The 13470-nt window shown below is 42.9% G+C and overlaps 1 protein-coding gene across 3 annotated transcripts in view; it reads right to left on the bottom strand.

The window, feature by feature from the left end:
* The window catches only part of ELP3 (elongator acetyltransferase complex subunit 3), a 98436-nt gene extending 86016 nt beyond the window's left edge, over nucleotides 1-12420 (bottom strand). For 2 of the 3 annotated variants that reach the window (XM_032265367.1, XM_032265368.1), the window contains exons 1-3: nucleotides 12249-12420; nucleotides 8217-8316; nucleotides 5504-5642 (exon numbers count right to left, since the gene is read on the bottom strand). In XM_032265367.1, the coding sequence (XP_032121258.1) occupies nucleotides 5504-5642; nucleotides 8217-8316; nucleotides 12249-12267 (258 nt within the window). In that variant the 5' untranslated portion in view covers nucleotides 12268-12420. The remainder of the gene's footprint in view (nucleotides 1-5503; nucleotides 5643-8216; nucleotides 8317-12248) is intronic. The other variant, XM_032265369.1, reaches the window with a different exon arrangement.
* Between the last annotated feature and the right edge of the window lie 1050 nt (nucleotides 12421-13470).

Here is a 13470-nt window from a genome sequence, read left to right as displayed (position 1 = left end):
AATGTCCATATGTATCATAAGTGTGAGTTTGTATTCCATTTTACAATCAATTAAGTACAAAATGATAAATTAATTGTTAAAGCCACAGTGATTCTTAGTCTTTCTCTGATTGTCTTACTAAATAGCCCGTAAGAAAAAAAATTACTTTATGCAATTCTATGAAATTCTATATAAACCTAACCTTTATGACTCAAACACCTCGTGAACACACTAGATCTCAGTATTTGCAGCAGGGACTATTAAACTGGCAGCTTCATGCTTCACAGACTCTGATGTAAATAACCTCAGAGGGTTCTGACACAGTCTCAGTGAGGTGAGGACAGGAGGCAGTGGCAGAGACATGAGGCTGGTTACATCTGGGGCACCTGATGAAATCAGGCCATCCATGGAAGCGAATGCGAGCCAGGCTTCTGGCTGTCAGAGAAATAGTTACAGACATGGAAAGGGAGAAAAGCAGAATGGATGCTGCAGACTGGTGAAATTAAAGGTACTGTGGTGAATCAGAGTGTTCAACATATGGTAGACTGACAAATAAATACAAATGGAAATGTGTTACCTGTATGTGGTGCACGTATGCATGTAGCTACACATAGGTATGTCCTCACTTGATCCACTGAGAGAGTCTGGCAGCAGCAACACCCTAGTAGCAGTAAGCACACCTAGTACACAGGTCTTAGTTTCTAAATACACTTCCCCGCTAAAAGAAACCAGGGCTCCTTGGGGAAAAGGCTGATTCCAGGGCTGGAGCAAAGAAAGTCTAAGATGAGCCCAGAACTTTTTTTTTTTTGAGACAGAATCTCACTCTGTTGCAGTGCAATGGCGTGATCTTGCTCACTGCAACCTCCACCTCCTGGGTTCAAGCAATTCTCCTGCCTCAGCCTCCCAAATAGATGGGATTACAGGCATGTACCACCATGTTAATCTTTTTGTTTTTTTTTTTTTTTTAGTAGAGACTGGGTTTCGCCATATTTGCCAGGCTAGTCTCGAACTCCTGACCTCAGGTGATCTACCTGCCTTGACTTTTCAAAGTGCTGGGATTATAGCCATGAGCCACCACGCCTGGCTAAGCCTGGAACATTTTACTGCGCCAGAAAGCTAAAACTGCTCAAAGAGTGAGGACATTTAAAAAAGACATAGAAACCAGCTTCAAAAGGCTCCCACTGGTCAAGTCTACAATCATTTGTGCATCAAAATAAATAGTGATAGTAATAGATGACAACCCACAAAATAGGAAACCTTTAATTCCTTCATACAAATAAAGGAGTGAACTGGGTATGTGATGAAAAACAGGATATTTACCTAGTTCCCAAGTATTTCTCCACACAACACTTCTTAATACAAAGTGAAAAAAAATAAACTTGACAGAGAGGAAGTCTGATGGACAGCACCTTGATCAAAATGAGAAACCCCAGTGATAGGACAAACGGCACCTATGCACCACTGATGGGAGACGAGGGGAAGAACACAGTGCCGCTTCTGTGATGCATAGGCTAAAGACGTATAACCTGAATCTCAAGATGAGCAACAGTCGATGAACCCGCACTGAGGCACGTGTTACAAAATGACTTGCCTGAAATCTTCAAAAGCGTTAAGGTAATGGACTGCAAAAAAGACAAAGGAAATGTCTAGACTAAAGAGATATGACCACTAAATGCCACAGGTGATTCTGAGCTCGGTTCTGTGGGACATTATTGAAATGGCTGGTGAAACTTAAATGAGGTCTGAGGATTAAATGACAGGAATGTATCAGCGTTAACAACCATGGTGTTTCAAGGAAACACAAACAACTTGAATACAAACTCAAAATGGGTTACAGACCTCACTGTCTCCACTTAAAAGTTGTGCTCTGAGAAAGCCAATGAAGAGACCAGTCACAGACTGGGAGAAAATAGCTGCATAATAGGTACCCGATAAACCATTTGCAGCTAAACTATACAAAGAACTCTTAAAACTTAGTAAGAAAACATCCAGTTAAGAACACGGTAAGAGATGTGAAGAGATCTCTCATTAAAGAAGATATACAGTGGTAAATAAATATATGGAAAGATGCTCAGCACCACGTCATTGGGGAATTACAGACCAAACAACAAGGAGATACCACGGCTCAACTGTGAGAATGGCTGAAATCCAAAACACTAGCTGGGTACCACAGCTCACGCCCGTAATCCCAGCACTTTGGGAGACCAAGGTAGGAGGATCCCTTGAGCCTAGGAGTTCAAGACCGGCCTAGATAACACGGTGAAACCCTGTCTCCACAAAAAATGTAAAAATTAGCTGGTGTGGTGATGCATGCCTGCTGTCCCAGCTACTCGGGAGGCTGAGGTGGAAGGGTAACTTGAACCTGGGAGGTGGATGCTGCAGTGAGCTGCGATCATGCTACTACACTCCAGCCTCAGTGACAGGGCATAACCCTGTCTCAGAATAAATAAATAAATAAATTAAATAAACTCCAAAACACTAACAACTCCAAATGCTAGCAAGGACGTGGAGCATCGGAGCTCTCACTCACTGCTGGTGGGAATGCGAAATGATGCAGCCACATTGGAAGAGTCTGCAGTTTTTTACAAAGTGAAACATAGTCTTACTCTGTGATCTACCAGCTGCACTTCTTGACAGTTACTCAAGGTTGACATAAATACCTTCACACAGCTTTGTTTAGCTGCCAAAAAGTGAGATGTCCTTCAATAGATGAAGGAATAAGCAAATAGTGGTGCACCCATACAATGGAATATCATTCAGCAATTAAAAAAGAAGAATGAGCTGCCAAGCCACAAAACAACATGGCAGAACCTTCAATGCATATTGCTAAGGGGAAAGGCTGTATGATTCCTACTACTGTACACGACACTCTGGAGAAAGCAAACTATAAAGACAGTAAAACAACAGTGGTAGTCAGGTTACATTTGGAGCATGGAGAGGACGAGGGACAAATAGGAGATTTTAGGGCAGTGAAACTATTTCATACGGCACTGTAATAGTGGGACACGTGACATTATACATTGGCAAAACCTACAGAACGTAGAACACAGAGTGTATTCTAATGTAACTACAGGCTTTGGTTAATAATAATGCAGCAATATCGGTTCATCAATTACAACAAATGTACCAAACAATGCAAGATACTAATAATAGACAAACTGGGATGGGGTGAAGGCACCAGAGGAAGTATATAAAATTGTTTTTCTCTGTAATTTAAAACTACCCTATAAAATAAAGCACCATCAGAGAAACAGCAAGAATAAGAGCATGGAGGTGAGAACGGTAATAGATAGAAAATGGCCACCAGCTGTGTCTTTCCATAGATCACTCTTGTGACACTGTTAAAGACACATTTTATGCAGGTGGGACAACGTAGATGAGTAAGGAAATGACTGAAATAATCTAAACAAGAAATAATAAAGACCAAAACATTCCTACCAGTGGCAGTAGAAACGGACAATGCATTTCACATTTTGTTGGAAACTGGGTGCATGTGCTACCATGAACTAACATGTACAGGAAAGATGAATAAGCAGGTCTGGTATTAGTTTTGGTTACGTTATACATGAGGAGGTTCTTAAGCAGTCAAAAGATAGATGCCTAACTGACAATCTGACATGAGGCTGAAGCTCAGGGAACAGCTAATGCTAGGAGTTAGCATACAGCAATGCTAAAACCATCAAACGGATGAGGTTGTCAAAGAAAGCATGTACAGTACTGAACACAATGGGTCCAGGACGACAGAAAACACCAACTTTTTGAGGTAAGCACAACAAGGGTAGCACTCAAAGAAAGAACAGAAATGATCAGACACAGGAGAAACAGAGAGGGTGGTATCACACAAGTCTAGGTTTACCAGTAAGGCTAAAAAGTTGCTAAGCTTTTGTCTTCTTTAGTGGCATGCCCACACATAATGCTTAACCCTAAAAAGTCGGCTGGGCAGTGGCTCATGCCTGTAATCCCAGCACTTTGGGAGGCCAAGGCGGGCAGATCACTTGAGGTCAGGAGTTCGAGACCAGCCTGGCCAACATGGTAAACCCCTGTCTCTACTAAAAATACAAAAATCAGCCAGGCGTTCTGACACATGCCTGTAGTCCCAGCTACTTGGGAGGCTGAGGCAGGAGAATCACTTGAACTTGGGAGGCAGAGGCTGCAGTGAGCCAAGATCATGCCACTGCACTCCAGCCTGGATGACAGAACAAGACTCTGTCTCGGGGAAAAAAAAAAAAAAAAAGAACAGAACAAGTCAAGACTTACCTATTATTTAGGGATGTGGAAATTAATGCTAAAGAAATTGGCCAAGAGTTAAAAGTGGTTGCCCTAAGGTAGAAAAAGGGAGGTGAAGGGCAAGGACTATTAGTTTTTCTTAAGCTTTTTACACTAGATACAAACAAAACAAAAACACTTAAGTATAAAGAAGAGGATATGAGGCTTGGTGGTACACTGTAGGTAAAAGTTTTAGGGTTTAATTAGCCACACATGTAACATGATCCAGGAGATATGGTCACCAAGTCAACACAAGCACCTTGGAATATAATATCCCAATTCAAATAACAGAAAGAACTTGTGCGATCACCTTGGGAACAGAATTTGGTTCTGGGGACCATATGTTAAGAGGGTCTTAATTCTATCCATTTCCCTGCATGTATCTCACACTCGTATCTTTCATCTTAAAGTCTCCATCCTAACTCAGGTCCTTAACACTGCACACTGAGATCGTACCAAGAGCGTCTAACCTAGTCTTCCTGTCTCCAAATTACCCTGTATGTTGTATCCATATTAATTTTCTGAAAATCTACTTTGTTTACATTACTTCCTGTTGCAAAACTTTTGTTTCCTATTACCTAGCTGCTTTGCCAGACATTTAAGATTTTTACTGGCTGATCCCAAACTACCTGTTCAATGCACAGTACTGCTTTCCTGAACGAACTGTTAGCATCCTTTGGTCTGGCATACTCACTATTCCCTGCATACACCACACCCTTTCCATCATTTCTACCTCTGTGCCTTAGCTTCCTGTGTCCTTGCTCCCACGATGCTTTGGGCCTGCTCCTCCTGGCTTATGGGTCAAGCAAGCTCTGTGCTTTCTACTGGGCCTTCCCAGCCCCATTTGCTGCAGGGACATCGCTGTCCTCTGGACTTCCACAGTGCTCACAATCACCGTATATGGAATTACTTTGCACCATTAACTACCTACCAAAAGTACCTTTTATAAGCATCAATTATATTGAAAGCTACCAGCTTAAGAAGGCCAATATTTATCTATTGTGATTGTCACCAAGCCTAAATCTATACTTTTAAAGACGTCAAGACATCATCTACTCCTTTAATCACAATTTATTTTTTTCCTCTCTCTGCTCTCCTCGCATTCCACACAGGTCTCCACTCCAGCACAGATCCTGATATGGGACCTTCATCTGTTAGAACCCACCCCTCCACCTTACTACATGGGTGTACATAGGGCAAGGACTTCTGTCAGAACAGATACCCAGTGTGTTGATACTCCATGAATTGAATCACTCACCCCACTGGCAGTTCTGATGGGTTTTGCCTTCAACTTGGGAACCAAGACCTTGCGATACTGAGGAGGGACGGCAGCAATGATATCCACCAGGCGGGGCTGGGCGGAAAGGCCATATTTGGCAGCTGTCTTGGTTTTCACCCTGAAAGTAAAGTATGTCGCATTATCAAGATCATGGTATTTTAAGAAGAAGCTACCAAAAGGATGATCTATAAGCATTATCATTAACAAGTGTCATTCTCCTAACCCTTCACCACGTGACAAAAGTAGCCTTAAGATCTGTGAATACTGCCGGGTGTGGTGGCTCACGCCTGCAATCCCAGCACTTTGGGAGGCCGAGATGGGCGGATCACCTGAGGTTAGGAGGTCGAGACCAGCCTAACCAACAAATAGAAAACCCATCTCTAAGTGAAAATACAAATTTAGCCAGGCATGGTGGTACATGCCTGCAATCCCAGCTACTCGGAAGACTGCGGCAGAAGAATCACTTGAACCTGGGAGGCAGAGGTTGCGGTGAGCTGAGATTGCACCACTGCACACCAGCCTGGGCAACAAGAGCGAAACTCAGTCTAAAAAAAAAAAAAAAAAAAAAATCTGTGAGTATCAGGGAAACAGAAGGATAAAATTCATGAGTGAATGACTACTTCCTGCTCTCTAGTACCAGAAAGAAAACCAGAGGGCTCTGGAGGGAGAAAGGTCCCCAGACAATGACAAAATTTAATCTAGGTCAGAACAGTGCTGCAGCTTCGAAGGACTATTCTGACTGCAACTTTCTTGACCTCAGCACTACTGATGCTTGGGACCAGACAGTTATTTGCTGTGGCGGGTGTTCAGTGCATTGAGGGGTGTTTAGCAGCAGCCTTGGCCTCTACCCACTACCAGCCTTCTTCCTGTCTCCTGTTGTAACACTCAAGAATGTCCCTAGACATTGCCAAATGTCCTGAGGAAGAAATCACTGAAAACTACTGTCTTAGACAAAAAAAATAACAACAATTAAGAAAAAAAAATCAAGGATGGCTACACAGAATGAAATAGGAAATAAAGTATATATTTTTGAAAGTTTAAAAAACTCTTTTTACCAGCTTCTCTTTGTGCCTGCTAGCCAAATGCTAATGGTCACCCTGTCTTCTAACTTTAATCCACCTAGAAATATCTGTGAGGTGCTCACATTGTTGTCCGCAAGTGTTAACTGAGTATCTAATACGGACAGGAGGCTGCCTGAGTGCTTGGTACTCAGGACATTTATTTTTTTTTTTTAATATTTAAAAGAAGATTTAGAAGAAGGTGTAAGGCACCGTCCTTTCATGTTCTATGTTTAAATGTTTGCAGACAGGCATGCAAAAAAAATTAATGTATAAATGATTAAAACATGTCATAACACACACATACACCCCCCCAACAATGAATGCTCCCAGGGTTGACAGAGGAATCTGATGTGTGCTGGGAGATATTCATGGAAAAGGAGCACAGAAGGAAGAGTATGTCTCAGTCAGTAAAGACACAGATGACATGGAGAGCAGACAGGCTGATTTATGTGCAGATGCAAAAGGAGGAATGCATATAGTTTAAGAAGTACAAGTAGACCAACTTGATAGAAAGCACAAGATTTTCAATGTAAAGGTACAGAAGTTTAAAAACTTGGAAAAGCGGGTTGAAGCCAGACTGAGAGACCAATAAGAGGCTGGTGACATCTGAGGAGGGGCGAGTTTTAAGGAAGATGGCAGCTTTAGCTTTAGATGTGCTAAATTAAAGAGAACCACAAACATATGTAAGATGTAGAAATCAGGGATATAACCAACAGAAACAGAAAGAAAAGCTGTTGAAGACATAGCAGAAAAATCAGTAAAATATAATATCTTTATAGTCAAAAGAGGATAATTATTTACTTATTTACGTATACAGCAAATATTTACTAAGCACAAGTATTCAAGGAAGGGGTAAAATATTGCAGCATCTCAAGTATCAGAGAATAGAGTCTAAGGAAAGGTCATTCCTGTATGCAGTGATGACCTGGGGATTGGGAGAGAACCTTTCATTAGGGAAGATCTACATACAGTGAACATATATTGTAGTTTAAAAAAAGTAGACGCCGAGATGAAAGATGACTCTTAATTGTGACTGCAGGAAAGTCCAAGCTGTACATGATTATGCAGAGGAAGTGGGTGAATGTGTCAAAGAGGTTCTACAGCACGGGAGGGTTGGATTAGACCAGGGGCCCCAAAGGGAGGGCTTTCCTGGCAGAAAGCTGCTGCTTTAGCTAAGACAGAAGAGAAGGAAACTAGAATGTGCAGTGATGGAGCACAGAACACGGGCTCTGGAGACGGCTGACCTAATTCCAAATCCCAGCTCTGCCAATTGTTAGTTACTTACCCTGGACAAATTATTTAACCAGTCTCTGGCTCAGATTACCCGCTTGTCAAATGAGGCTGTTATCAGTACCTACCTCACAGAATTCTCAGAGGATTAACTACACTAACACACCCAATGCACTAGCAACAGTGTCTGGGATACAGTAAGTGTCCAATAAACAGTACAAGCTATTAGTATTCTTAAGCTGAGACAATTTTGCCATTAAGAAATGAATGACAAGGCAAGGCAGAAAGCTAAAATTCTCAACTAAAGTAAAACTTGAGCTGGAAAACAAGTAGTACTAGATCATTTCATAAAAGAGATCTGCTAGCTAAGAAAAGCTTGCTCTCTTTCGAGATCCACTTACTTATTTAGATCGATGTCTTTCCCCTGCTCATGGGCTTCAATCAGCTGTTTAATAACATCTCCTATAGTCAGCATCATCAGCTCAGCAGGGCTGAGATCTCCTGGAAAGTGAATATTCGACAATGTCAACAACTGTATCATTCAATCCAGATTTTAAAGTCGGATTAAAATAAATAAATAAATACAGTCTGATTTAGTATAAGTTTTCCTTCCAAAACCACACAAATATGCCAAATGAACAGCTCAAGTTGAAGATGCTAAACCTCTACTGTTCACAATTTGATCATATCTTTTGCATCTTTAATTTAAACAAACCTGGTTTTACATATATATGGGAAAAGCTCCCTTTAGAAGCACATATACTATGAGATGATTACAGATAAATACAGGAAACGATACAAGTAGGAGTAGAAACAACGTGAGGAGAAAGAACCTCATCATACAGGAAAGGACCAAAGTAATTCTCTTCCCTTTATCTCCTGGGGTTGTAATTATTAATATTTGCATAATACTTTAGAGTTCATAAAGAACATTTAGATGCATGAATTCAGGTGATTCTCACAGGCAGACAGAACAAGAATATGCACCTATTACATAAAGATGCTATCAAAAAGTAAAGTTGAAACTCAAACCTGTCTAAGAATCTTAATCTGCCTAAGAATCTTAATGCATTTCTAAAATATTGTCTGTCCACCATCATGAACTTCTCCTAGCAAGTGGGGTGCCCGTTCTCATCCAAAGGCAACAGCAGAAGCTGACAGGTTCTTGTATGACCCAATCCATGCAAGCACAGTTCAAGAACTCATTCAAGGATGAGCATAACGCTAAGCCAGGCCAACGGCAGCTATTTTGTTCAAGGCAAAAAATGCCAGTCTTTTTCCAGGGACAAAAGCTGTGGAGTATCAGCTTGGAAGCTGTTGGCAAGCAAGCTTCTTGCCAGTAGAGCAGCAGTTCCCAACCTTACTCATACCAGGGACTGGTTTCGCGGAAGACGATTTTTCCACAGACCAGGGGAGCAGGGTGGTTTTAGGATGATTCAAGTACATTACATTTATTGTGTACTTTATTTCCCTTATTATTGTAATATGTAATGAAATAATTATACAAATCACCATAACGTAGAATCAGTGAGTTTGTTTTCCTGCAACTGGACGGTCCCATCTGGGGGTGATGGGAGACAGTGACAGATCATCAGACATTAGATCCTCATAAGGAGCACACACTCTAGATCCACCACAAGCACAGTTCACAACAGAGTTTGGGCTCCTCTGGGAATCTAATGCCACTGCTGATGTGACAGGAGGCGGAGTTTAGGCAGTAACGTGAGTGATGGGAAGTAGCTGTAAATACTGATGAAGCTTCACTCCCTCACCTGCTGCTCACCTTCTGCTGTGCAGCCGGGTTCCTAACAGGCCATGAACCAGTCCTGGTCTGTGGTCCAGGGGGCTGAGGACCCGTACCATAGAGAAAGCTAAAAGATAAGGAAAAGTGTGGATGGAAGGCCCTGGCAGTTACGGAACCCTCATTTTCTGCATCCCATTTGAACACTTACAGTAACACTGAAGGTAGGTACTGTTATCCCATTTTATAGATGTGAAAAATGAGGCTAAGGCAAGTTACCAAGCCATTGTAAATAGCACAGCCAAGACTCAAGTCCAACTCTTTACACCACAACTTCCATGCTTTTTTCACTGTACCACATTTAGACCACATTTAGACCACTGCATCACATTAGAGACCACATTGTCTCTAATTTAATGAGGCAACGCTAACCATACACTACTGTTTTTGAGAGAAATGAAGTCCGTCTATAATCAAAGGCTAAATGCTTTCCAAACCATGTAACTCAGCACTTCCAGAGTTTTACAGAGCTGCCGCCGGGGCCATGTAACAGAGGTAGGACAGGTGGTGGTCATGGCTGAGGAAGGGGGAAGGGAAGAGGAAAATAAGGGAGGAGGGAAAAAAAGGAGGGAGTCTCTTTATTTCCACCACAGCAGCTCTGCTTTCAGCTGTTTATATGTTGAGGTTCTGCGTAAGAATTTATTGGGAGGGTAAAAGCAAATCAGCTGTTAAGAAGAGATAAGATTTGAGAACCACTTGTGTAGCTCTTGGGTGTATCAGGAACTGGAAGAGTAAATGAGTAGGAAAAGGCTTCATGGAGGAAACGGCACAGGGATCTTTAAAGATAGGCAAGATTTGGAGATGCAAAAAAGAAGGCAATCCAGAAGAAATAATGTCAGGCATAGGAACTACCTATCTTCGTGTGAAGGAGCACAGCCTAACTAGAACGCAACTTTCTAACAGGGTTTAGTAAACAACAGATTTCAGGGGACCCTAGCCACTAGGCAAAAGCATTGAAATGGAATGCAATTGACAGTAAAGAATGACATATTCTTAACTTTGGAAGTAGATGAAAGTAATGTTTAAGGAAGATAAGTACAGTATTGGCACAAAGAATGAACGATTCAGAAAGTGAAAAGAATACATATAATCTGGATACTATGCAAATGGCTATTGAAAAGCAACATTGTTTTAAAAACCCAGGAAACCTAAGACAGGATCCAGTCTCAATCCCTACTAGCTGTGTGGTAAAGGAAAAGATCAACAATTTTTTTTTTTTTTTTTGAGACAGATTCTTGCACAGTCACCCAGGCTGAAGTGCAGTGGTACAATCTTGGCTTATTGCAATCTCTACCTCCCACCAGGTTCAAGGGATTCTCCTGTCTCCGCCTCCAAGTAGCGGGGATTACAGGCGCCTGCCAACATGCCCCGCTAATTTTTGCATGTTTAGTCGAGACGGAGTTTCACCATGTTGGCCAAACTGGTCTCCAATTCCTGGCCTCCCAAAGTGCCGGGATTACCGGCATAGAGCGACTGCACCTGATCGAAATCAACTTTTTAAGCGTCCATTTCCTGGTCTGTAAAATTCGCATAATACATCCAAATTTCACAAAACCATTCTAAGATGCAAATAATGTATATGGAAGCTAAACTACCATTCAAATATTAGTGATGAAGGTGGTTTAGGAGGTTGGCGGCCAGAATGAAGAAGAATAAAACTATTCCAAGAGGCAATTTCTAAATAAAAACCAACATCACTTGGTGAGAGAAGCGGCTAAAAGAAGCCTGACCGCTTGAGAAGGAGCAAGTTAGAGTGAGCTAATCAATTAACTTAGGGCTTGCAAATGTGACAAGACCCAATCAAAGGTAACTTGGACACCTGGATTTGTTGCGTGGAAGAAAGAAAAACAGCAGTTACTGTCAAGAGGCATAATGATGAACGATGTATTTCTTTTTCATTTTATGTTTTTTGAGCTCACAGATAGCCTAACCAACCAGCGCCACACCTAAGTATAATTTTTGGCTGGGAAAGTTACTTAACTCTTTGAATCTCAGCTTCTTCATCTGTAAAATGGAAATGATACCGACTTCATAACACAGACTCAATAAATGGTAGCTGTTGACAACCATTACCATGATTAGACCAACCGGCCAAATGAGTGTACAGAAATATGAACAGAACCTGTGAAAGAATACTTAAAATTTGAATCCATCCTGTTGAAAAACCAAAGGTGGAACTGTTCCATGCCAACTCAGGCGGTAATAAAAATGGGAATAATTGCATGCACAACTGTTACACTGAATCCAAGGATAATTTTTTCATATTTTAACATAAAGCTTTAAAATAAACTAACACGTCAAATGTGTCGTGAAACAAACCTTAACAAATGACAAGTCCCACAACGTTAACTCCTCGGAGGGCGTATCTTGGAATAAAGGTTTCCCTACCATTCAAGCAAAGGACACCAAGTGACTGCTAAAGCAGAGAGAGGAAAGGTAGGGCGCTTCAAAAGCACAAAAGGAAAAACGAAAAGGCAGGGGTCAGGAACGGACAGACTGATCCTAGGGGGCGGGGCGACTGACAGGACGGGGGAGCGGAATCTCGCAGGAAAAGTTCGGTTCAGCATCCGAATGCCTGCGCGTTCGCCCCTTTCGGACCACCCCTTTTTCACACCTCCTTCCCCTTTCGCACCTTTACGCTTCTGCCTCATTTCTGCGCCGCCGCCGCCGTAGCAAGCCACCAGGGATAAAAATGCAGCCACGAACTAAGACCACGGGAAAAGCTGACAGCCACAAAGCAACCACGTCTGTCGTAAAACGCCGGTCAATGTATCGTAAAGTTCTTCCCGGAAGACGACGCGCACAAACCCCCGCCCCGCCCCGCGGCGCAACCTGCCGGGAAACAGGCGGCTGGAAAGGTTCGTCGGCTGCGCTCCCGCACCGGGTCTCAGGGATGGAGGATAGGAGCGTCTGAACAGAGTGGCTGCTTGGGCGATACAGCTATGGGACAGAGCTCCTTGATAGAGGCTGCGCCAAGAAGCCTAAGTGAAATGGTGGAAGTGGGTGGTCTTTCATGGAGGGGTGTGGGAGCCTAGGGTCGTCACATCCGGGGAGGATGAATGGGAACGTGAATGGGCGAGAACACGGAAGAGGAACCCTCTCCTGTTGCGGAAACTAATTAAGGGCCTGGAAAAGACCAGGCAGGAATCGAATGACAATCCGAGGTGCAGGCTCTGGGGCCAGGTGGGCCCCTTGGTCTTAGATGAATGAGTGGCAGACATGATCAGTAACTATCGTGAAAGCCGTGAATGCCTTTTCTGAAGGGAAAATAACATCTTGGGACCCTACACTTACTATGCCAAAGAAAACAGTAAAGCTTGGGGCGAGACGCAGTGGCTGACGCGTGTAATCCCAGCACTATGCCCACCTCGAGAGGCTGAGGTCGGCAGATCACCTGAGGTCAGGCATTTAAGACCAGCCTGGCCAGCATGGTGAAACCCTGTCTCTATTGAAAATATAAAAATTAGCGTGGTGACACGTGCCTGTAATCCCAGCTACTCAGGAGGCTGAGGCAGGAAAATCTCTTAACCCTGGAGGTGGAGGTTGAAATGAGCAGAGATCGTGCTACTGCACACCACCGTTGAAGACAGCGAGACTCCATCTCAAAAAAAAAAGTTGCCAGGCCTGGTGGCTCACGCCTGCAATCCCAGCACTTTGAGAGGCCAAGGTGGGTGGATTGCCTGAGCTCAGGAGTTTGAGACCAGACTGGGCAACACGGTGAAACCCTGTCTCTACTAAAATACAAAACATTAGCCATGATGGCTTGTGCCTGTACTACCACTACTTGGGAGGCTGAGGTAGGAAGATTGCTTGCACCCAGGAGTTGGAGGTTGCAGTGAGCCGAGATTGCACCA

This window comes from Sapajus apella, unplaced genomic scaffold, assembly GCF_009761245.1.
Source record: "Sapajus apella isolate SASKATOON/1434 unplaced genomic scaffold, GSC_monkey_1.0 scaffold150, whole genome shotgun sequence".
Classification (NCBI taxonomy): domain Eukaryota; kingdom Metazoa; phylum Chordata; class Mammalia; order Primates; family Cebidae; genus Sapajus; species Sapajus apella.
The sequence above is the reverse complement of the archived record's forward strand: the minus strand, read 5'-3'. Positions and strand labels throughout refer to the sequence as shown.